This window comes from Amia ocellicauda, chromosome 17 (genome assembly GCF_036373705.1).
Source record: "Amia ocellicauda isolate fAmiCal2 chromosome 17, fAmiCal2.hap1, whole genome shotgun sequence".
Taxonomy (NCBI): Eukaryota; Metazoa; Chordata; class Actinopteri; order Amiiformes; family Amiidae; genus Amia; species Amia ocellicauda.
The window spans coordinates 27,750,387-27,776,563 of record NC_089866.1 but is presented as its reverse complement, the minus strand read 5'-3'; the positions used below and the strand labels follow the sequence as shown (position 1 = coordinate 27,776,563).

General features: G+C 36.9%; 3 protein-coding genes across 7 annotated transcripts in view; 2 read left to right on the top strand and 1 right to left on the bottom strand.

Moving 5' to 3' along the window:
• emid1 (EMI domain containing 1) overlaps positions 1–3,989 on the top strand; it is a 180,194-nt gene extending 176,205 nt beyond the window's left edge. For 2 of the 3 annotated variants that reach the window (XM_066689177.1, XM_066689175.1), the window contains one exon: positions 2,288–3,989. In XM_066689177.1, coding sequence (XP_066545274.1) covers positions 2,288–2,482 — 195 coding nt within the window. In that variant the 3' untranslated portion in view covers positions 2,483–3,989. The remainder of the gene's footprint in view (positions 1–2,287) is intronic. The other variant, XM_066689176.1, reaches the window with a different exon arrangement.
• A 631-nt stretch (positions 3,990–4,620) lies between these two features.
• rhbdd3 (rhomboid domain containing 3) lies at positions 4,621–15,152 on the bottom strand. The gene is made up of 5 exons (XM_066689607.1): positions 14,362–15,152; positions 13,512–13,901; positions 12,884–13,010; positions 10,957–11,217; positions 4,621–5,616 (listed from the first exon to the last, which is right to left on the bottom strand). Exons 1-5 carry the CDS (start codon positions 14,522–14,524, stop codon positions 5,448–5,450), a joined length of 1,110 nt encoding a protein of 369 aa, XP_066545704.1. The 5' UTR covers positions 14,525–15,152; the 3' UTR covers positions 4,621–5,447.
• Positions 15,153–15,360: 208 nt separating this feature from the next.
• Positions 15,361–26,177, top strand: part of LOC136712817 (RNA-binding protein EWS) — a 28,855-nt gene continuing 18,038 nt past the window's right edge. For 2 of the 3 annotated variants that reach the window (XM_066689605.1, XM_066689606.1), the window contains exons 1-3: positions 15,361–15,424; positions 17,650–17,686; positions 18,129–18,180. In XM_066689605.1, coding sequence (XP_066545702.1) covers positions 15,376–15,424; positions 17,650–17,686; positions 18,129–18,180 — 138 coding nt within the window. In that variant the 5' untranslated portion in view covers positions 15,361–15,375. The remainder of the gene's footprint in view (positions 15,425–17,649; positions 17,687–18,128; positions 18,181–26,177) is intronic. The other variant, XM_066689604.1, reaches the window with a different exon arrangement.

Genomic DNA, 26,177 nt, shown 5'->3' with positions numbered 1-26,177 from the left:
AGCATGACAATGACCCAAGACACACAGCCAAGGCAACAAAGGAGTGGCTCAAGAAGAAGCACATTAAGGTCCTGGAGTGGCCTAGCTAGTGTCCAGACCTTAATCCCATAGAAAATCTGTGGAGGGAGCTGAAGGTTCGAGTTGCCAAACGTCAGCCTCAAAACCTTAATGACTTGGAGAGGATCTGCAAAGAGGAGTGGGACAAAATCCCTCCTGAGATGTGTGCAAACCTGGTGGCCAACTACAAGAAACGTCTGACCTCTGTGATTGCCAACAAGGGTTTTTTTTTTTTGTTATTCTGTCTCTCACTGCTAAAATACAACTACCATTAAAATTATAGACTGATCATTTCTTTGTCAGTGGGCAAACGTACAAAATCAGCAGGGGATCAAATACTTTTTTCCCCCACTGTATATATCTTATATTCTTAATGAAAATCTCTACATCAACATATAAACACTTGCTGACAATAGAAAACCCACGGACTACTCTGCACCACATGAAAACGTGTTTCTACATGCACGTTTTAAGGGCTTTCAAATGCTTCACATCTGTCCTTCCTCAATCTGTGCCAACCACTTCCAGTTTTCTCTCCGAGAGCCTCCTAGCGGAGTCATGCGCCACCCAGAGGAATCCACAAGAACCACAACTCTCCCGCTCTTAACACCCCAACATGAACTCAATCAAACCCATGGGGGTTACACAGTTTTCACTAAACATATCATTTCTGATTAATGTGATCATCTGTCCACAGTACATTCTTCCAATAGCCATCTGAATCCTGCAATTGGTCTTTTGCAAACTTGAGATGCCAGTGTTCTTTTTGGAAAGCAGTGCTTTCCTCCTTGGCATCCTCCCATGCGCACCACTCCTGTTCAGTGTTTTCCTTATGGTGGACTCATGAACACTGACATTAGCTAATGCAAGAGATGTCTGTAGATCCTTAGCCATTATCCTGGGGTTCTTTGTCACCTCCTGGAGTATTGTACACCTTGCTCTTGGAGTGATTTTAGTTGCACAACCACTCCTGGGAAGAATAACAAAAGTGTTGCATTTCCTCCATTTGTACACTGCCTGACTGTGGATTGATGAAGGACAGAGTCTTTAGCAATGGTTTTGTAAATCTTTCCAACCTCATGAGCATCGACAACTCTTTTTTATGGTCCTCAGAAATCCCATTTGATTAGGGCATTATTCACTTCAGACTTCGATGTTAAAAGTTTATATTTGTTTTATAGGGAAGGGTCCCTCAAAATCACACCTGGTTGTCATCTAATTGACTGGAACATCTGACTCAAATTACCCCAATAGAGCTGATTATCCTAGTGGTTAACATTCTTTTTCAAACAAAGTCAGTGAATGTTGGATCAAAATGTTCAATAAAGACATGAAAATGTATGTTTTTTTGTGTTTGTTTAATCAGATTCTATTTATCTACTATTAGGACTTAGATGAAGATCAGATCATATTTTCGGTCAAATTAATGCAGGAATATGGATCAGTTTAAAGGGTTCACAAACTTTCTCTCACCACTGTATGTCTGTTTGTAAAATATTGTAATCTTGTCTTCTTGCTGTAGTGTTTGAATTGAATTACATTGATTACCCCAACCCTATCCTATGAAATCAGCCAGGCAAAACCAATCAATTCAACATGGTGCTTTACTTAGTCTTCTCAGCCAAAATCATAACTGAATTTTGATTATTGACCTAGCTGACAGTATTGAAAGCACTGGGAACATGTTGGTTCTCAATCTGCATAATTTTCATCTTAACTCAGCAAACATTAAGCAGCTCTAACTTTCACGCAGCATTTGCAACCCATTTGACACAGACATTTTTCACAAATAACTTGTTCCCTTAATTTAGCAGAACTTCTTAAGCTTATGCCATTTCTAACAACACATATACATTTATGTATAGCATATATGTAATATTTTACTTCTAACTGTCTTTGCTATGTTCATTTCCAATAAACAAAGTAATGGATAGTTATGAATTTGTATTATAGGAAAAAAAACTAAAGAAAACTAAAGTTAATGATTCTTTCCAAAATTATATTGGCTTCTGTACTGTGTACATAATGTATAGATGCTGGTGTAACAATAGCCAGTGTGATAAACATTTAATTAATCATTGCTAAAGCAATATGTCTTCAGTATGTATTGGACCACTTTTGTGATTAGTTACCGCATAACTGGAGCTATGAGACTGCAGTGTGTTACCAAGCCCCCTTTCTGCTGATTGGCTTGCAGCAAAATACAATCAAGGTCTTGTCTCTTCAACAGAACCAGACATCGGGTCAGGTGAGGGCTCATTTGGTACTCCATCTCCTGGGTTGTACCGGGATAAACGATCAGGAATCTCTGCCTACCGGACGCTCTCATCACCATCGTCTGAGCATGCGGAGAAGGAGAAATGATCCCTGGGGCCAAGAGCAAATACCCATTCTGGGCAGCACACAACCTGTATGGCAACCCTGACATTGGCACCAACCACTGCCAAAAGAAACTCCAAACCCATGAGCTATAAGCAAAGATCAGCTCACACTGCTGCTCTCTAGCAGGCTCGGGGCACCTCAGGGAAAACTTACTGGTGCTCAGTGGCAATACATTTAAATTGTGCCTCTGACTCCAACCCTGTCCCCAGTAATGAAATGTTTCCGAGGCTTTAATGTCAATTTCATTCAATTGGTCTAGGAAGCTTTTCTAAAAAGCGTATCTACTGAAGAAGCTTAGACTGTTGAATGGGAAGATGCACAGGTTCTGAAGAAGCAAATGCAACAGAAATTAACTGCAAAACAATAAATGCATAATTTCTACTTGGGAGTGTACAAGTTATTAGGATATAGCAATATATATTATAAATTCCATAATTGCTGACAAAAAGCCAGAGAATCTGTTGCATTTATTTTTTAAATAAAAAGTTACAAATAAATTAAATTAAACTAAAAAGACTGTTAGAGGGGACAATAAGGATTCAAGGTTCTACAGACTGCTCTCAATTGCAAAGTCGACACTTTTTCATTTCCCAACCGGAATGTGTGTCTGTTTATGCTAATCGTACATTCTAACTTTATGTCACATTGCCAGATACATATGAAAGATGTGTTTTTTGTTCACCAGCTAGCCATTACAGTTAAGAAAATCAAACCAACAGCACTGTTGACAGCTCACAGCTCACAGCAAGGACTCCTGCCATGATCATAGTAAACAGTCACCCAGGTAGGAATTTGCTCAGATATAGAGACTCATATTTTTCTCTGGTCTGGATGTGTTTACACACAGAGGGATTATTCTGGTGCTAGGGGAACGGTGCTGTCCTGCATTTAGAACTTTAATCAAAAGCATTGCTCAGTCTAAACAATTAATATACAGCTGTCCCTCAATGACAGGAAAATGGACATAGAAAATGTTTTTGTTACATGAATACCTTTTGTAATTAGTGCCACTACTAAATTCAACTACTAAAAATATCCATTTTAAACGTTTGTGTCTTTATGTAAGAATTGTCTTATGTACTATTTAAAAATAATCATTAGTATTTTGTCTATAAATGTCCGCCTTGATTTTTTTAATGTCTTGCATATTCGTTTTTTTTTTCTTCCTCAAAATCATTCAAAACAGTTTGTAATTGTGTACTATAAATCTTCCAGATTTGTGCAAATTAAAAGAATGGTTCAATTTTTCATCGGCCTACAGACCTCTTTGTTCTTAAAAAGAAACAGACATGTCACTGACTAACTTGATTGAAATAGTATTCTATAACTTTAAGCGTTAAATGAGGAATCAACAATATATTCAATTTAAACTTAACCTTTCATAATAGGTAAGCTCATTTCCGGACATTTTTAAACATCCTTTCAGATTGGCTTTAGGAATTGGCTTTGGGTTGTCTTCTGTACTGGATTTGTTTTTGTTCTTGTTTTTTTGTTTTATTTTGTGGCATCAACAATTTCCTGAACAAAGTATTAGAATAAAGCTTGTGGTTTTCTGAAAGGATGTTGTAGAGCATATGTATTTATTCTATTCCTGCTCATCAAACTTAAGGAAATGTCACAAATGAAAACCAAATCAGTTACTAGGCATACTAGGCATATTTCCAACATATATTATGAAGCACCCCCATTTAGTTGATAGAATTCTAGTTCGTATCCCTTTTTGAAGTAATGCCATTTCATTTATAGCCCTATACTATTTTGTCTTTTGATCTTTGAATATGGACCTAGAGACCTTAACCTGATGAAAGAAAATATTTCAATGAGCTTTTGAGCTAACATGAGAGGTGTTTTGCATTTAAAATGATAGCAACAAAATGCAGGTAATTTAAAATGGTTAGCCTAATCTTTGATTTGCTAATAGTTCAAGCAAGCAATAGGTATACAGGTTGATTGAAAGTTATTATTATCAAGGTTCATATTGAAATATTACGATGAATACATGTATTCAACATAGTAAATTAGATTATAAATCTGCTTAATTTGGATGACAACATGAAGAGTATAAGATCATTGTTGTTTTTTCTAATCAACATTAACTTTGTTTTTCTAAAAAACTGTGAAATTACAAGAATTTCCTGAACATATAACAAAGGTATGGATAAAGGAGACTCCTTACCACACTTACAAGACTGGCATTTATTACAATCCATTTACTGGGAGTACATTTTACACATTTGGCTTTGAAAATACACCAGTTAGTGCAATATTAAATGTATGAACATAACTTTTGTTTATTAAACCGAACAACCATGTTCCTGTTTAAACTAAATTCTATAAATAATGTCATAGGATTTGTTTGTTCTTTGGGCAACTAAATCAAAATGCCTCACACCAATTGTGAGTAACAAATATTGGCATCTATTACAATTTTAAATACACAAAACAAAACATGAACGTTAAATTGCCTGCCACAAATTAGAGAAAATAAAATAATGATCTGTCAAACAGAGATTTGGTCAGGTCAACCGAAATACTTAAAATAAAGAGCCATATGTTTAAGTGGAGCACATTTATCTATTATAATTTATAATTTATTAGCTGCCTTTTCTGTGGATAAAAACACACCACACCTATTCCTGTTACCAGAAAATATTACTTTAGAACTTTATTTTATTTTCTTATATACAGAACAAATAGAAGACTGCTGATCTCAAACTTGAGTCCTTGGAGGGGGAAATATCTAATAAACGTACCATGACTACCTTATAATCTACTACAACAATAAGTTGGCCATGAACTCAACTGCAAAACACTTCACTTTAATGTATGGGAGCAAAAACTCTCATGAATTCAACATGAATCATTAACTGCTCAACTGGACTCAAATCCAGTGTTGACCTTTTTCTTCTCATGGCCAAAATATAGGAGTTTCCTCTAAGTGCTCCCAGACGACTCAATTTTGCAGTCCCCCGTAACACTCTGTTAAGTCTGCATGGGACTGGGATAGTTCAAGCAGGCTGTTGATATGGTAGAGTTTTCCCTTTGGCTGTAACCACAGCTTCCTCCCCTACCCTACCATCAATCAGAAGGGATATGGCGCAATCTAGCTTTCCTGTGGCTGCCAGTGCCACCACTGCTTTCTCTGTTGGAAACCCCATTTTTTCTAGTTGCTGCAACCTGAAAGACAAAACAATGGGTGCAAGTAAACTGACAGCTGTTTTGCACAATGTTGGCTGGTTAAATAGGTTAGTACCCCCCCAAGGAACAAACACAAAGCCTTAAAGAAGGTTTTCTGGTTTTCAGTCCACCCGAGTATCATTTTCTGAGCTGACCTAATTGGAGGAATCCAACATATTTTATCAGGTCATAACCAATTAGGTTTCTTGATATCTGGAAACCTTAAAGCAGTCCTAAAGCATTCTAAAACATCAAAGATCATTATAAATGCTTTCACGATCGGTAATATGAACCCACCAGAAAATAACCCCTTGGAATTTGGTATTATCATTAAAGTGACCTGCTTTTTAAAGTATGCTAATGTATACACACGTTTTTAAAAATATGCAGTCTAGGTATTCATGAAAGTGTAATTACTCTTTTTAAATTATTTACATTTTGAAGTAATTACAAATTATTTTAATGATCCTGAAGAAGAGATTTTGAAGTGATGCTTTATTAAGAGCTTGGGCAGAAGTTGGAAAAAAGGCACTACTTGCATACCCTTGTATACTTGCATAAGTATAGGTTTTATAGCTATGGTGTTGTGTTTTTCTTGACTTTTTAACTCATATTTCAGTCCTCCTACACAAATGAGCAGATAAAGGCTCCTCTTAAAGACACTATTTGAGCAACCATTAACAATCCCCATCCCACTGCATCAATCCCAGTACCTTAATAATCTCAAATCAATGTATTACTACAAATTATGTGCATTAGCAATAGGTCAACAGAGCATGTTATGTACACTACCAGTCAAAAGTTTTAGAACGCCCTAATTTTTCCAGTTTTTATTGAAATTTAAGCAGTTATTTACTTTAAGTCAAGTAAATAACCTGAAATGGTACAAAGGTAAGCGGTAAAAAAAACAAAAACCAAAAAATAATGTACATTTCAGATATACTGTGTTACTACACCCTCTTTAGCATTATTTGGCAGTGTTACGCACAGCTCCTGTGAATAGAAGTTACACTGTATTCATACAATAAGCACATTGTTTGAAAGCTTATTCTCTTGGCTACCAGTGCGTTTCATTCTCAAACACATCCAATTTACAGTTTCCGTATCGCCCACCGTCATTCAGAGCCTGGGGGGTAAATGCGCAGTCTACTCTGGAGGGGGGGGGGGGTCTCATGCAGACGATCACAGATCACTGAGTTTCAATTGGATTTCTTTGCAAATAGGCTTGTTTTGTTTAGAACAACCTAACGATTAATCCAGTATATATTATTTGATTTGATGTTCTATCAAACTGCGAAGTTCAGATTCGTTGTGTATTAGTACACTGTAAACAGAGTTTTCCATCTTGACATTTTGAGCTCTTCTCATTTTGACATTTTGTGTTGCTTCTACCAAAATGTGGATGGTCTTGTTTTGATCAGTAGACTGTCTGTTTAAACTGCGTAAATTTCAATAAAAACTGGAAAAATGTACGTGTTCTTAAAATTTTGACCGGTAGTGTACATGGCTAAAACATATTTAATCATGCATCCATTTTGTTCAATAGTATTACAGATAATGTGTCAATAAATTACAATTTTCACCAGGAAGATATATAATTTGTCAACAGAAACAGATTATTTTTTAAGAGATTAAATATTGAAATCAGAAAATCAATTTTATATCATATTTCAGCTGTATGGTATATAAATGCAATGTAAAGTAAAAGATGTATAAAAGTTTGTTTGCAAGGATCATGGGAGTATAACTTACAGTTACATGAAAGAAACTAAGTGTGTTATATCTAACCATCACTAGTCTCCCCTTTAATCCTTTATTAATTCTAAGACATTCCACTGCAATGTTGTTTTGCATACTTGTCTATCTCTTATTTACAGTCAGTGTGAAACCCTGGAAATTTGTTAGATTTGATTCCAGGGTCTCATGCTGACTGTAAATAAGAGATAGACAAGTATCTCCCAAGGGACAAGGGTTTCCAGATCTTAACTACAAATTTGTTGAGGAGCTGGATGAATAAAACATGGTTTATTTTTGCATTTTTCTGGGTTGTAGTATTCTTCTTTTCGTTTTTGTTTTAGAAGGGAGAAAATTACCATTAAGATTTTTCCCTATATTAATAAATCAATCAACGAAAAATGGGGTCCACACTCAAGAAAATACTTATCAAAAGTTGTACATTTTAATAGTTCATAAACATACTGCAGCCATTAGCATAGTTTATGAACTATTAAAGCTGTTTTTAATAGATTGATTATACAATTGTTGGTCTACACACCACATCTGACTTTTTAAAGTTAGAAGTTTCTCTCTTTTTCCCTATATTATTATAACAATTTATATTTTATGTTTTATGTTTCTCATTAACTTATGGTTTTAACCTACATTTGGTTTGTAATGTCTGTGCTCTGCACCTCTTAAGCCACTGCTCAGTTTATATTCACTCCTAGTAGAGTGTTGTACATTCCAGATGGTCTTCAAAATTGTGTTTTCTGCTTCTACAATGAAAAAACCCTTGAAAGCTTACAATTAGCTTGTCTGGTATTATCTGAGAAAAATCCAGTGACAGTATTAAAATCCATTTAAAATGTGTTTAAAGATTTCAGTGCCCTATGCCACCGATCAATAACTGACATTGTTTGACAATTTGACAATTGAATGCAAAATAAGGAATACAATAATAGGTATATCCATCAGTGTACAGTACACCAGGTGGATATTTTTGTATGTATTCACTAGGGCTGCAACAACTAACTGATAAAATCGATAACATCGATTATTAAAAGGCGAAATTTCATTGTCGATTAGTTGGGTCTACCTGGGGTGCAGCTCAAAAAAAAAAAAAAAAAAAGCTGCAGCTACATTTGTAAGTCATGTAATTAGTCTTCTAAAGTATGGGAGCACTTTACATTGCACACTGCAAAGAAGACAGTATGCTGCAACATGTGCAAAGCTGAACTCATATGGCACAGGAGCACGAAAATGATGCATGAGCAACCGAAGAGAAAACACACTGGAGCCATAATGAGAGGGGTTGTGAACGGCTCTGCATGGTACAGGCCATTGCACACTGGATCCAACGCCTCATTTGTAGTCCATCATCCAAAAAGTTGTCAGTCAGGGAAATGGCACATTGGAACTGTTAAAACAGCCTGTCCTGTTTCCACGCCTGTTTCTTTACCTCCTCAGCCAAATTATCATTAATATTATTAATATAATACAATTAATTTATAACGCGTTCTTATTATACCAATGCGCTACAAATCAAGCAAGAGTCAAACCAGACACAGTAAAAAGACAGTACATACAGACAAAAGAAAGTAAGCAAGAAAACAAGCAGATTAGCCAATAAAGGGGAGCAAGCAATACGTTGGCCCTTGGAGTTTTCCACCAACCCATGTCTTACTCTCGTGTTTCATTGAGTGATGTCAATTTTAACACATGTAAATTCTGATCAAAATGAACACAATTCACAGTAGTGTGCAATGTGGGAAAGGGAATATGCACACACTCGTTTTTTTCCCTCTTTTCACAGATCCGATGCATCATCAGATCCAGTGTGGATGTACAGACGTATGACAAATTAAAGGAAAAACCTGAATAAATGAGTGGAGGAACATAATGAATGCAGATGTACTGCATGATACAATTAAGCAATTAACATTCTATCATGTTCTGTGGCATGTATAAAAATGCAGAGCAGGCCCAGCTGACCTCGATTTTTGATCAAGGTGGCAAGACGAAAGGATCTAATTGACTTTGAAAGAGAAAGAGTCATTACTGGGGCACAAATGGCAGGAGCTTCAGTCACAAAGATTGCTCAACTGGCTATTGTTCTCGACAAGTGGGCAAGTGCATGTGTGATGTACACCAAGAGAACGGTACAGGCCTAACTGCTTGACCCCTAAAGTGAGGGGGTCTGGAGGCTCTGTTATGCTGTGGGGGGCATTTTTCTGGCATGGTTTGGGTCCACTTGTCGCTTAGAGAAGGAGTGGCTAACCCTGGTCCTGGAGAGCCGCAGGGTCTACAGGCTTTTGTTCTATCCAGATTGTTAACTGCTTAATTGAACCAATTATGGGTCTTAATTAGGCTAAATGTTCCTGTGTTCAATGTATCTATTAATTGGTAATTCAGAGAGACCTGAAAATCCTGTAGGATTGCGACTTGCCAGGACCAGGGTTAGCCACCCCTGCCTTAGAGGGAAGGGTCACAGCAAATCATTACAAAGTTATTGTGAGTGATCACCTTTATCCTATGGTGAAACATTTCTATCCTGATGGGAGTGGTCTCTTCCAGGATGACAATGCCCCCATCCACAGGGCACGAGGGGTCACTGAATGGTTTGATGAGTATGAAAATTATGTGAATCATATGCTGTGGCCTTCGCAGTCACCAGATCTCAACCCAATTGAACACCTATGGGAGATTTTGGACCGACGTGTTAGACAGCGCTCTCCATCACCATCATCAAAACCCCAAATGAGGAAATATCTTTTGGGAGAATGGTGTTCCATCCCTCCAGTAGAGTTCCAGAGACTCGTAGAATCTATTCCAAGGTGCCTTGAAGCTGTTCTGGTGGCCCAACACCTTACTGAGACACTTTATGTTGGTTTTTCCAATAATTTGTCACCCGTCTGTATATAAATATTGTGCTACTATGCATACTCGTTTTGTTTCTCATTTTCTCATAGTGTTTTCTTTATCTTTCATTATTTATCAAAACAGTTTAGCATCTTTCAAACTGAAGCGTAAAACAGCTTTGTGTTTTGAAAGCAATGTATAAACACCTGCTGTTATATTACCACTTTATAAAACCATTTATTTTTTGCAAATATGTTTTCTATTGGTTTTATTACAACCATCTCAAATTGTTTTAGAGAGTATTATGCAAGATGAGGAAAAACTCAAAACCTTTTTTTTAAATTTAATAAAACACTTGCAATTAATGCTGAATTATTATTTTTCATCTGATCAACAGATTAATTGATTATCAAAATAGTCGTTTGTTGCAGCCCTAGTATTCACTCGGTGAAATGCTTTTTGATATAGTCCATCAATTAATTGTTTTAGGTTTCTCTGAGCTTTTCGTTAAACGCATCAATTAACTGAACTGCACCAAAAAACACCTCATAATTTTTATCTTGTTTTCTAATTCATCACAACTTCTGAGTTGATTTCCTAATTGTGACTTAGATTAGTTCACCCTAAGTGGTAACAGTGGTGGATAACAATTTAAATGCAGGTTACAATGTCAAGAATAGAAATACAGTATACCCTATTTGTAGCCAGTGTGTAGTGAGGAGGCAATGATCTGTCCCATGATTATGAAATTGCATGACTCACCGGAGTGATGACACTGAAGACTTGGGGACTTCTGCTTTATCAGCTGCTGCTTCTGGAGTGTCAACAAGAGAAGCCAGGATCCCCACCCGCAGGAGTTCCTCCTCCAATAGCTGAACTTCTGACATAACCAGAACCTCTTCTGCAACCAAATCAGATGCAACGGATTGCCAGTGCACAGGGGGTAGCTGGTATTCTGCCCATTGGGTTCTCTGGAAAGGAGTTGTCTGCTGAGAATAGGAAGGCTCAGGGAACATTTCAGGTCTATAAAATAGAAATCAAAAGATACATGTAATACAAAACAGGTTAGTATTCCTACATGTTATAAAAGGTGGAATAAAAACGATGCCTTGGTTTTACCAAGGTTCTTGGAACCAGAACTGGATTAAACCTTGGTTTCCTTTGGCAAAGGGATAGGTTACTGTTTCAGTATACATTAATTACGAACAGTTGATTAATTACTTAATCAAACTTAATTTAGAGAATTTGCAGGGATCCTGAGCCAATAGAAACAGAATTCACATTCAATGAACCCCAAAATATCTCTGCTTCATTCGAAACAGAATATTTTAAACGATACAGGTTTTTTGGGTATGATACTGATACCGATAATTGGGAAGCTAAATTTCCCGATTACCGATATATCTGCCTATATTTACTTTTTTTTTATTAGCATGCAAAACTGTCAGAGAGAAATTGTGTGAAATATGCACTGAAGGCAAGATTTTTACATAATAAACTTAACATGAATTTTCATCATAAATAACAACAATCAAACATTGTAAAAAAAAAAAAAATGAATAAGGGAGAATTAAAGGAAAAATATAAAAATATGCATGTTCTATACATTAGAACAAAGACCAAGGCATATTAGCAATTTCACACACAAATATATATATATATAGTAGTGATAGTATATGATAGTGTTAAGTGCTGTTCTGGCTTATATTAGCTTTTTACATGTGTCAGGTTCTCTTGGGTTCACAAGTTCTCCTCAGTGTTCAACACTGCCATACAACAGTTGCAGGTAATACTAGTGCAGGCAGCACAGCACAGCAAAGCAGCATTTGTTCTAAAAAAATGTATTTAAAAATGCCCTCGAAAGTTTAACTTATTTAATACATATGTTAAACGCTTGCAATAGTGAAAACACGATGTAGGATTTTAAATAGTTTTACAAATATAATGTATAGTTTTATCCAACATTGTCTGAGAGATGTGTTTCTCACAAATTTTATTTAGATATTTACTGTGATCTGAGCTTGCTTGTCATTTGGAGGCAGTTTTTGTTTGCTGATATCCAGTCAACATCTTCAGCGAACATTTACTGTTTTTCTTTATTTGAATTCCTATTGTGAATTTTGAAAAGCAATTTATCTTTTCAGTAAAAATGCACTTCTATGCCATAGTATATGGTGATCTTCAGTCATGACAAAAATAAACAATCAAAACCATGGATACTCAAATGCAGCACAGCTTTCAAAAATATGTTCTATTGGTTATGAGGGTTTTAGTAAAACACATGTTTATTGGTTTATGAGCCCTGTGTTTCTCAGTGGGTGTGTATTTGTTACTCCACGGCACTCAGTAGTGTGTGTGTGACGCCACTGCACCTGGGAATCACTGTTGTCGGAAGCTTCCAGAGAAAATGAAAGCACCATAACTATGTTAAAACATAATGGTTAATAATTATAATAATGACTGTTAAACCAAATAAACATGTATTTATTTATTGTCTGAAGTCTGATGAAGGATGTTATGGTAATTTGGAAAAAATATATCGGTGCATTATCGGTGGAATATTCGCCGATACAGATATTTATGTAAAAGGCCTGTATCGGCCGATAATATCGGTGCTCCGATATCTGTCAGGCCCTAATTTTAAACAATACGTCGAACGGCCTATTTTCTGTGCTTTTGTATTTCCCACCTTTGGATTGTGCTGCTCATGGGTAGATAATTCCTGGAGGAGGAAATGACCAAAGCCTTGTGTGGGAGAAACCAAAATAGTGCCAGCTCCTCTCCTCTCTGCAGCCACTTCACAAAAGATAAGCTATCTGACAGCACAAATTGAGGACAATCTACAAAAAATAAATTCACACTCTAGAAGCCATCCTTCATTGATAATATGTGGCTTTGTACAGCAGGGTTATCATCAACAAATAACAATTAGTAGAAGATGAAGAATAGGTAGAAGAATAGCATTATTATTATTTGGTATTATTTTGTTACCTCTTCTACACAACATCAAAAAGTGTTAGGATTATGGATTTTGTTTAATGCAGGTTTAGTACTAAAATATATATTTTTATATAGTATAAATAAATACATTTAATCTTTAACATATAACATGTACAAATATTTAACAGTTGGATATTATTCTGTAGTTAAATTAATTAATGAGCCAACTATACCGACCCTAAAGTCTTTGTTAATTTAAAGGGATAAAAAGCATTTAACTCAAAAGTTAAAATACTGTTATATTCATGCATGTGTGTGTTTTTGGATATGTTTTCAAACAAAGCAGTACAGTTCCAGTGTCAACTTCGAAAGGATACAGCTGGATCCAACACAGATGGCACACAGGTACAAAAGAACTGGTGAGGTTGGGAGAACCAGGAAATGTACTCCTAAAACCAGGCAAGGCACAGCAGACACAGGCACCCATTGAAAGACCCTCCTCTGCTTAATGTGGCGACACTGAGCGGAAAACATGGCAAAGTGGGTTGCTGAGTAGCCACATACTGGGCTGGGCTGCCCAACTCCTATATAGATCAAGAGAGAGTATAGCAGGCCAGGGATGGACGAAGAGATCAGAGACAAGGCGACGAAGCAGACAGTGCCCCACCGACGTTCCTGCCACTGCCCGAACACCACCATGATGGCGGCGCTAGAGAGCAGAGAAGGCATCTCTCTGTGGCAGAAGGCATAGCTCCAGAGACGATAAACTGAAGACGAAAGACAAATTAATACCATATCTACTTTAATGCGCATGGTTAATCAAAATCAAAAATTGCTTTTATTTTATTTGTTTGCATGTTTACAAATTGTACAAACAATAAAGTTAACTTTTATTTTCTCTGACTTGAGACTGGTGATAGATTACTTTGTATGTTATGCATTGATACTGAACAAAGTATGTAACAGTGGCCCACAGCCTTCAGTAATCTGATAAATATCACACCTAAAATAATATTGTATAGTAAAATGTTACAATCTGGCTCTATGAACTCAGCCATAAGACTACATAATTCCAATTATGTATAGTGATACAAATGTTTGTCAATCAGTATGTGAAATCAGCGTTAATTATGTAGCCAACATCAAACAAAACAGTGAATTTGATTAAAAAGACTATTGAGTATATCACTACATAATTCTCTTTTGGGTTACCTCAATCGGACTCACCTTGCAATCCAGGTAGCACCGCATCTGGACCAAGAGAAACACTGTCATGTGCTCCTTTTACTAGCCAAGTACACAACATAACACTGAGCAAACAGGTGGTTCCAAGTGGAAAGCCAGGTCGGTTTGATCCAAGTCGGGAACACAACAACGACAGGTTATGCATTGGAATACATTGTTGTATGTCGATTATCCGAACTGATATGACACATTTAATACAGAATTAATAATTGTATTAATCTGAACTGTGTATAGCTATTTTATTTACTACGACGGTAGCTGTAGTAATAAATATGACATCATAATCAAAATTATAATAACAGCCGATTTTGTTATTCTTTAGAGACAGATTTTATATTGTTGTAAGTCCAGCTACATTATACATGAAAACTCTCTTTTAATCGCAAAACTATGATATGAAATACACATCAGTAGTACAATTTTACAATTAGATTTATTTAGCTATCTAAATAAGTATCCGTATCTTTGTTATGACTAAATCAGTTAACAGCCGGTTAGTAATCTTAGGGATCAACTCAAAATGCCAAATAGGCCAAATTAAGATTTTTGTTGTTGTTGGACTGGTAATCATACATCTAAGGATGCATCAGCATAAGTTAATGTGTATTATTCAGAATAAAATATTTACTACATTTATTAACTGTAAATACATATGAACGATATAATATATTTTTACATGTTATTACAACCGGGTATCAATAGTCGCCACAGGTACCGAAACTTGTATTTGATATATTGGTAGAGGGTCCCTGAAAGCTTGTCTACGTCATTGTTTGAAACTCGAATATTCCATTTTTAAGCTTTTATTATAAAATCTACACCAATTTAAATAAAATACTATCTTTACAACTATTTAGCATTAGTATAAAGTTATATATGATTTATTATTGTCAATTTCACAACAAATCGTCAAATATGTAAAAACACGAATAACATGTTTTAGTCCCCTCCTACAAGTGTTAAACTTTGGTAGAAGCTTAAGCCTCTACTCCACGCATGCGTTCCTCGAGCACACTGAGGACACACGAAATGGCGTCAGCAGCTGGTGAGGGCGGCGGGGATGCTGTTGTATTTTATTCATTAGTTTTGTTAATATATTTCAACGACACATGGATTGTTTAAAACAAAAAAGTACTAGTTCGTTTGTAATGTTGTGCTTCTCCATATGTATAATACTAGTGTCTAATGTTTTCGTTGTTACGAAAAAAGGATAATTACAGTGTTTGTGTTGGGGGAGGGGTTAGCATGCTAAATGGTTATATTCAGTTACTTTTAATTCTTAGAGTTCTACAATGACTGTTTGAATTACATTGTAGTAAATAATATACTCTTCGCAATCAAAACAACTGTATTATGTTTACGTGCGATCTAGTTTCTGATAAGTTTTAGCCTAATCATTGAATGGATTTTATTTTTCGGTTTTGAACTACATATCTGTAGAATGTATTTAATTGTTTGCTGAAAATAAAACCAGGCGTAGAGACCTTAACTGAGGAATTGAAGTTTCGTAGCCTACATATAAACAACTTTATTCCCTATTTTGTGTAATTTCCCTTCTGCAGTAATGTTAATATTTTGGTTGGCGAATACCTGCCAAGTTGCATCATTATTTTGGTTTATAGTAATAATACGCAGCAACATCCGCCGAATTGTCTATGATTAAATATAGATAATTGGAGCTGTGTTGATGCATCTTGTGGTTGAGGCCTTGTGGTTTAAAACTAAAGCCCCTTCCGAGACTGTAATGGGTTTTCCCTTGACAACGATGTTTTGTTCTCGCTCAAGAACCCATACCACAGATGCTATGCTTTAAAATGAATATCATTTATTTTACTTGGCACCTCAGTCTTGGACCACTTTGTCGCATAAGCTACCCAATAATCTTAGGTTTAAACTGTTTAGGTTTGTTTATATATGACACATTGTAATGTTGGCAAAATGTATACGTAATTGACCGAATACGACAGTGGCTTCTTAAGCAGCTAGAGATTTAAACGCCATCTCCTGTTGTGGCATTACGCGGTTTAATACCGCCTGTTGCAAAAACAAAATGCTGCCATAGTGACCCTATGTCTGTGTGTGATAACTGCAGTACTTCAGCAGTGATTTTACGAATCGCGAACGTAGGCCTAAAATTTATTTGAAAAAGAGCCGGTGTGAATTTTAACCCGGTGATTGCAACGTTTTCTAAACGTTTGTGCACTGTTAACTATACATTTGCGATTTGTCGCCTTTCTGAACCCCTATTGCATTCAACTTTATGCAATATCAATTTAAAATTATTTATCCCTACTGAACGTTCATTTTGAAATTGCTTTATTTTCGTTACTTCCAATTCCAATAGGTTTCTCTGTTTTTGTTTTTCAGTTCGCTGTATTCTGTCTACCTCCTTTAAGTGTAATACCTAATTTGCATATAACGTCGATATTCATCTTAATTCTTGGAAATAACAATAGTGGGAATGCAATGCTGCATTTAATTTCTAAAGGGGTTTTGTACGAACTTGCTATTGTCTGTGACTGTTAAGAATTTTATATTGCCTTCCACTCGGATGCATGTATCTCCACAGAACTAAAATCCACCATTGAAACAGAGTTTTTTGTTTATACAAATTTGCTGTTTCATGATTATTATTTTTTTTGTAATTGTCCAACTGTCTATACCATTAGCAATTCGTTAGTCATTGTTTTTCTAGGGCTGTTAGGCTCATACCAGCTACATGCCAACCCAAATGAATATTCCTATATAAAAGCCAATTTATGCAATTTAAAACTGTTTTGGGTTTTCTTGCATCTTAAATCCTAAATTGTAGAGCTTTTAAGGAAATACGATACGGCAATTTGTTATATTTTCGGGCTAAGGGCTAGAAGAAATCAAAACTGAAATGCACGACAAACCTACATTACTAGCTTGTGTCCTATCGTGTTTTGATTTTTATAATTACTCTAATAGAATCTGGCTTCTGACCATACATTAAAACGTGGTAGGATACAGGTTTGTACTTTGATATCCTTGGGTAGGTCAGAGATTTGATTTAATCTATCCCGAAGTATTGATTTCCTTATGAAATTGCATTAACTCAAATGCCTATCAAATAAATAATTCTAATTTGCCTTATGTTTTTAATTATTATACCTAAGAAGTTTCTATCATTCCACCAGTTACAATTGATGATCGAATGCAATTGTAAAAACAATGTATAATTGAGTCCAGATTTTAATTTTAAATTGAGTAACAGACTTCAAGATAATTGTTTCATTTTTGCCCCAGACTATAGTACCTACAGCCAGGCTGGAGCTCAGCAGGGGTAAGTCACAATTTTATTTTAAATCAAGTAAATTGAAATGTACAACATCCTGTCTTTTTTTTTTTTTTCCCCATCCCCCCCCACATCTGCATATTTACTTGATGAATGTTCAAAGATTTGTTCATTTTTCCAAAAGTATTTATAAAGGCTTAAAGATGCTAATGGTACAGGCTGGTTCATCAGTCCCTATTTGCACTAGTCTTGGACTACTCGATAGAATTTTAGGTAGTATTGTAAAAAATATATATATAATTAGTGCTAATCAAGGTCTGTGAAAACATCTGTAAAAGTCAGTGTTATGGGTTGTTACAGTATAATACAGACCTACTATTTCAACAAATAGACACTCGACAATAAAATAGGTTTATCTCAGTATGTATTCTTAGTTTGAATTTTGACCTTGTTGAAGAATGACTGTTTTTTTGTCTTATTCAATTCTTAGGTATGGCTCCTATGCAGCTCAGCCAACTCAAGTATATGGACAGACTACACAGGTTGGTGACAAGTACTTTTGTGTTGGGTGGTTGAGTATTAAGCCTGATTAACATTAACATGAATTTCCCTTGATTTGCATAGTATGTTTGCCATAACATTCGAATGTTGCTATTATATAAGTAAAGGCCATTTTACACTCCGTTTTCTGACGAGTAACAAGCTGTCCAGCGATTGTCACCAGATCAACTTTCCAGTGCAGTCTGTTGCCAAACTATAGGCTAAACCCACAGTGCTGCTCTGGTTTTTGGATTGGCTAGATATTCTTGGAGTTATGGTCTGTGATTGGAGAAGAAAAATATATAAGATCTCTAGGCTGGTATCAGACCCATATTAACTTCCTTTCCATTGGTCAGTTCCATCCCCATGTTCGGCAGTAGCGCATTGCAGCAGCCAGGAAAGACGCAGTGTAAACAAACCGCACGTTTCTTTTCAGCCAAATCCGAGTCAGGAAAAAAATGTATGTGTCTGACAAAACGTTTCCCCATAAATTAATGCATGCCCTAATTTTGAGCAGACCTGCCCAATAATTTCACTTAAGAGGGTTAAAAGAATGGTCTCACTGTTTCTTTATTAAAAAAAAAAAATTAAAGTGTGCCTTCAGTTTTGTTTGTGGATGCTCCATGCCAAGAACAAAGCTAAAATAGCCTACAATCATAAAAATAAGATGACTGTGGAAGAAAATCCCAAATGTATTTTACTGTTTGATAGGCTACAATGTGTCAAACTTAGACACTTTATTCTCCCAGCACTTGCTCTTGGATGACTGTAATTACACATCTCAATTTGTGTATTTGACAGAAAAAGATTTACCCACATAGTGCAACCTGATGGACACAGTCTGCTGTTGCACTACAAACTGTTTAAGTTTCTATCACAGCTTTATATTGAAGAAAGAAACGCAGATTGTCACCAGACAAAACTAAAATGTAAATTCATTGAAAGATACAAATGGTCTTATAGAACATATAGGCGCATAGAGCCCTCCCAAGCTGATATTGGGTATCGCCATGTTTGAACATCCATCATCAATGATATGTAATTTTTAATATTGCCCTACCCTAGTTTGTACTGTATTAAATTTAGTTAGGCTCCAACTTTCATTGGGTTTACTTCATTCTTCTCTACACAAGGTGTTCAAGTAGTCTGCTTAATTAAACCTCTTATTGATTAACAATCTGTGGATTCCTCTAATCTTAAATGGTAATTTGTATGAATGTGCATGAAGCGTTGATTAAGTGGCAGCATTCATGCATCCCTTTACTATAATTTAGGCCCTGAGAAAATCACTTTTTTTTTTTTTTTTTTTTTTACAAAAATCACTGCAGGTTCGCGGGTAAAGTATCATTTTTCACGGACTATGCACATAACTAATACAAAGTGCATTTTTATTTAACTGCAAACATTAATATGGAAAGATTCTGACCTTGAACTGTAGGTGGCGCTAATCTCCACTTCTAAGTTTGTCCTCTGTGGTGGATGATGTTTTTCAATCCCTGTGAGTTACAAGAAAAACAGTGATTTGAACTTGAATTAAACTTACGAAAACTGCTTTGAGGAACTTGTGTGCTGGCTGGGTGAAACGGTGTGTTCTTTCACAACATTCCGAGCTGAAGTAGCTGTTCAGTTTATCTGAAACTTCGGTGAATGTTCGAATGCACTTGACTTGAAATTGCCTCGTCCTTGCTGTGTTGCTCTTCAAGTGCTTGGTAACTGTTAATTATATCGGCAACTTTGTATGCTCGATGAACACGAATCTCATGGCCTTCAAACCATTTGATTAAATCAACAAGCTTTTTTTCCATGCAGAGTGATCAGGTCAAGTTGGATTTGTAATGTATAGGGACTATCAAGCAGACGTTTCAGCTCATTTAAAGCTGCAATGTTTGGGGTAATCTCAATTTCCTCTGTCACCAAACGTGGGATAAAATTTCAGGTACTGTGCATGGTATTCAGTGGCAGCATACCAACTCCACCATCTCGTTTGACTTGGTTCAGGTGGCAGTTTAGCAGGAAGATCTGAACGCAGAGCTTGGATGGCACTTTGCAGATGCCGTTTAAAATTGAACTTTTGGCTCGGACAGTGCTTGAACACCTTTTTGACACTTGCAACGAGTCTGTCAACCTCTTGGAAATTGGTCCTCCAAATATCACTGGCCAGGGCTACAATGTGAGCATCGCAGGTAAGATGAACGTAGTTAGGCAGTAATCCCTTAAGCACTTGATTGTACGCTTTGGACATGTAGGATGCATTGTCAGAAATAAATGCACTGATATCATCAAACTTATTCAGGTACTTCACAACAGCCTGTGCAACTGTATTGTAATTACAGCCTGTAGGTAAACTGTATCAGCGAAGACAGTTTTCAGTTCCGAGTCAGATTCACCGTTTAGTCCTTGCAAAACAAATGCATGTAACGCGTACTGATCTTGGCCATCAGTTGATTCGTCAGTGACTCCGGACACACCAACGGACTGCTTCAACAATTCCTTAATCTCCTGCATGTGACACTCAGTAACTTTAGGTAAGTATTCACATCTCGGCTGGCTGGATGACGGAATCGCACCACCATTTGCTACATTCCGTCTGAAAAAATCACGAAGCTTTTGGTTGTCTAGTTTTTCCAGAGGGATATTTGCACAAACAAATGCCTTTAGGGAGTTTCGTGCTTCTCAGTTTTCAGTGGACTTTTGAAACGAGGAAGATACTGTTTGTTTCTTTGCAAGAGCTGCAGTTGCTGTATTGGATTCAATTTGGGCATTTTTAATTTGGTGAATATTGGAATACAGATGCCGGTCAACAGACAGTTTTCTGTATTGATCTATAGTAATGTTACAGGAGGTACAGAAGAGCTTACCTCCGTGGCTATGCAAGACTCCTGTTGGATATTGCTTTGCACAATTGACTGCAGACATGTTTTTTGCTTTATTTGAGTGTGCTTGATTGTGTTAATTTAGTGTACAGTGTTCAAAATTCAAAAGTCACATGTCAAGAATGACTGTTCTTCGCTGAAGTGTCAAAATCACATGACCACAAGGTCTACTCTAGGCTTCATTGCTGTACACAGTACATATGTAACGTACTGTGACTGCAGAGCTTGTAGGTAAAGTGCTAATTATGAAATAACTTGTATATCAATGGAAATAGAAAAAAATGTGGTACATTTTTTAACAATAAAAATAGGATAGCGGTGTTTGGCTAATTTCACGATTTCAACGCAGTTCGTGAAATTGCTATTTTCTCAGGGCCTTGACTGTAATCAGACTCGTGTCTTAAATTTAAATGTTTCAGTATTTGAGGACAAAAACAACACTGATTCTCTGAGCAATTTATGCAAAACTGAGATTATCAGGATTTCCCACAGAAATTGGTCTAGGCAAGGAGTTCTGATAATTATTTGTTGAGCAGGGGCTGTTCATCAATTTTTTTTGGGGGGGGTGGGGTGGGGATTTGCATATCTGAGCATGTACGCTTGTGCTTAATTTTTTTTTTTTTTTTTTTTTTTTTTTCTCGTTCGCGTAGGGCTGGGGGATATCTATCTCTATTTTTATGTCATATTTTTAAAAGTTTTGGTGATAGATGTTTTTCTCCAACAAGCTATGAAATAAGATCAAAGACATTCAAAAAACAAGTATTTATTTAATAATGAAATATGCAAAGCTAATAAATACCACATGCAGGCTGTCATAAGTATATTACAGTGCAAGTGTTGTGTGATTACTATTACTTGTGTTATGGGATATATAATATACACAGTATGATCTGTCACAACAATAACACAAGTAATAGTTATCACACAACACATGTGCTGTAATATGGTATAGATTCAGGTAGATTTACCACATCATGGTTTATAGTGTCGCATTTAACATCTGCTAGACCGTTACATTTCCGGTACATGTTTCGGTTCTGCTTACCGGTACAGCAAGTGTTAATACAAAATAGTTATTAATTTACAAAAATAACTGTTGTACCACTTCATCTTAATAAAAAGAAAATGAAACATTCTGCATTTGTTTACATTGCTTTCCAATTAATTAAAAAGAAACATACATGCCAAAACATTGTGGCAACGTTGTGTGTTAGCAGGGTTAGCTTTAGTAGCACTGTGGGAAACCGTATGGAGGGTTGTCACGATACTAGAATTTTGAACTTGGGTACAATACCAGTTCAATTTCACGATATCCCATACCACACAAAAAAAAGAATAATAATCTGCTCACACAACATATACTATCATTCCTTTCATAAAGAAGCACAATCTTCACTCGAGATCAAATGGGCCGTAGCAGTATCATAGTATTAAGAATTGTTCCAGAATTCGGTAACCATTCAAACATTCTCCTCAGAACAGTAGAGTGCAGGTAGTTAATAACACTCATGCAGGGGATAAAATTTAACTTTTTTGGCCACCAGCCACTGTGTCTGGTAGAAGGAAAAAACTTACCAGCAAAAGGCAGACATTACCAGAAATACATGAGGGTAATTATTATTATTATTATTATTCAGGTAATTAATCACAATAACAAAAGCTAATCCCACACCTGTATAGACTCTTAGACAGGTGCATATGAGGGAAAAGGATCTGGATAGAAACAACATGCTCCCACACACTGTTTCTACTTGGTCTTTGACCAAAACATTACTGCAAGTGTTATAATTCAACAGAATGCAGAGAGATTGTGCGGGAGCATCGTTTTCAAATTAATCAATCACATATGCGATAACATGGCATCTAATGGGGATCTGTATCAACACACTAAATTAACACATGAGAAGGGGTGTTATATGGTGACACACTGTCGCTCTTCATACTCCTCTTCCTCTTCACTGCTACTCCATTCTCTGGGTTTCTGCATGTCATTACATTTCAAAGTATTTTCTTAAGGCCCTTAAAAGTAATTAAAATGAATGTTGTCATTAAAAGTCATTGTTTATAAGCTACAATGTAAAAGTCTGTTTCTCCCTCTCATCTGCACTCTGACCACTGCTCTCGCTGCTGCGCATAACCTGACACCTGCCTTATCAGTTGAGAGTGCCAGGATTGAGAGAGGTCCTTTGGATTGGGTAACAAATATAATCTATAGGGATGGTGACAGACATTAACGTTCTTTCCATTGGTCAATGCCATGTACGCCGGCAAAAACGCGATTTAACTTTGTTAAATATCTATGTAAAAATGCACTATTATAAGATGTATGGAAATGGCATAATAACAGCAGACCTGTCAACTCTCAAGCATCTCGTGTCAGACTCTTGTATTATTGTTTCCCGACGATTCAAATTAACTATAAAGGTTGTGACTATTTGTTTATAAAATAATATTTTGCCATTACATCTGTAACTGACCGACCAATATGTTTTTCTTTTTCAATTTTTATACATTTTCATTCAATTGCCAGTTTAGCAATGTGAGCTTCAACGAAAATGCCTTAACATTAGCGTCCTTGTGGCAATGTTTTCCGGTCACAACAGCGAAATACAAAACGGATAAGACCTATCTAGCTAGCTCATTTATACAATCTACTTGGCTAAACGATTGGCTCTTCCTCTCCACACCACACTCAAACTGCCGCTCTGTATTCGGAAACAGAACCGTGCGTTCGAGTTTCAGCGAATACAGGATAAATAGCAATAGCTTGCTCTGTGTTTAATGTTTGTTGCTCCTCTTTCCTTTTCTGTTATTGCTAGTTTCGCAGAAGGGTGTTTGGCTTTTAGGTTGGTTAACATACCAGCTGTAGATTTGTGGTAGTTTAATTGCACTGCACATATTATACACGTATGTGCTTCTCTTTAAGGAAGCCATGGGGCGCATTGTAGCGCAGATTTCCGTAGATATGCGCAGACCTGCAGACTTCCACCGATTGTGTGTGTATGAACTTTTTCAATGCAACAATTATTATTCGAAAACGCTTTGATCCAAATCAACTAAGATACCAACACTACAACCTCAACAAATGAATTCGTCATTTGAAACATATCGACCAATACGCTCGGAGAAATTAAAACAAGATGAGTTCCCGTACACTTGTTGGCTACCCGCCAAAGTGGCTGGTAAAATTGACAGATTTTCCCGCCACTGGCTAAATCTACCCGCATTTGTCGGGTGGCGGGTGTTAATTTTATTCCCTACTCATGTATAGTTTGGTCATTTCTTTTGCCAACATAACACAGAGCTTTCTGTGACTGGTTTAATCTGGCTTGTGGTAACCATTAAAAGGCACATTCATGTTTTACTGCATTATTATTGCAAATATTTATAATATTGAAAATGTAATGTCCTTTTATTTGATATACAGAACATGCATGTAGCACACAACAGTCATTATACAATGCCAAAAAATAATACAGTAAATAACAGGCAAATACATCTACCCAGTCTTGAGCCAGTGTTGATCCGTTATACAATATTAGTACTGGGTATAGTAAAGGTAGCTCATTTATACTGTGTAACTTACGTTTTAATAGATAAACGTTAGACATTGTGTGATTAAACTGCAGGTATTGTGTTTAGCTCGGCGTTTGCGGCAGGCATCTGATCTGGGAGTGTTTATGTTCACAATGTAAATCGTGTTCAGTCCATATGGGTCAACAAACTGAAAGCAGCGCACTGACTGATGACCGCGCCGCAATTGACCTGCCCAGCAAATCTCATTCAATGACTCGCTGATTAGTTCGTCTTAAAAATAAACTAAGTTGCCTCTCAACTTGTTATAAAACTGAAGACTGTCCCATAATTCCTTGCTTAGTGCATAATGAGAAATAAGTCACATATATACCGATCAGCCATAACATTATGACCACCTGTGACTCCACTAGACCTCTGAAGGTGTACTGTGGTATCTGGCACCAAGATGTTAGCAGCAGATCCTTTAAGTCCTGTAAGTTGCGAGGTGGGGCCTCCATGGATCGGACTTGTTTGTCCAACACATCCCACAGATGCTCGATTGGATTGAGATCTGGGGAATTTGTCAACACCTTGAACTCCTGATTCATCAGACCAGGCCACCTTCTTCCATTGCTCTGTGGTCCAGTTCTGATGCTCACGTGCCCATTGTAGGCGCTTTCGGCAGTGGACAGGGGTCAGCATGGGCACCCTGACTGGTCTGTGGCTACGCAGCCCCATACACAACAAACTGCAATGCACTGTGTTCTGACACCTTTTTATCAGAACCAGCATCAACGTTTTCAGCAATTTGAGCTACAGTAGCTCGTCTGTTGGATCGGATTACACGGGCCAGCCTTCGCTCCCCACGTGCATCAATGAGCCTTGCCCGCCCATGACCCTGTCGCCGGTTCACCGCTTTTTCTTCCTTGGACCACTTTTGATAGGTACTGACCACTGCAGACCGGGAACACCCCACAAGAGCTGCAGTTTTGGAGATGCTCTGACCCTGTCATCTAGCCATCATAATTTGGCCCTTGTCAAAGTCGCTCAGATCCTTACGCTTGCCCATTTTTCCTGCTTGTAACACATCAACTTTGAGGACAGAATGTTCACTTGCTGCCTAATATATCCCACCCACTGACAGGTGCCATGATAATGAGATATACACTCACCTAAAGGATTATTAGGAACACCATACTAATACTGTGTTTGACCCCCTTTCGCCTTCAGAACTGCCTTAATTCTACGTGGCATTGATTCAACAAGGTGCTGAAAGCATTCTTTAGAAATGTTGGCCCATATTGATAGGATAGCATCTTGCAGTTGATGGAGATTTGTGGGATGCACATCCAGGGCACGAAGCTCCCGTTCCACCACATCCCAAAGATGCTCTATTGGGTTGAGATCTGGTGACTGTGGGGGCCAGTTTAGTACAGTGAACTCATTGTCATGTTCAAGAAACCAATTTGAAATGATTCGACCTTTGTGACATGGTGCATTATCCTGCTGGAAGTAGCCATCAGAGGATGGGTACATGGTGGTCATAAAGGGATGGACATGGTCAGAAACAATGCTCAGGTAGGCCGTGGCATTTAAACGATGCCCAATTG

What these genes read in the sequence shown, in the direction of transcription:
- rhbdd3 (XM_066689607.1), bottom strand. Translation starts at nt 14,524, where the DNA reads ATGCATAACCTGTCGTTGTTGTGTTCCCGACTTGGATCAAACCGACCT. An exon ending in GGTGCTACCTGGATTGCAAG is followed by an intron (nt 13,902 to 14,361) that starts GTGAGTCCGATT and finishes TTTCGTCTTCAG; the next exon opens with TTTATCGTCTCTGGAGCTAT. An exon ending in CATCTGTGTTGGATCCAGCT is followed by an intron (nt 13,011 to 13,511) that starts GTATCCTTTCGA and finishes TTGTGCTGTCAG; the next exon opens with ATAGCTTATCTTTTGTGAAG.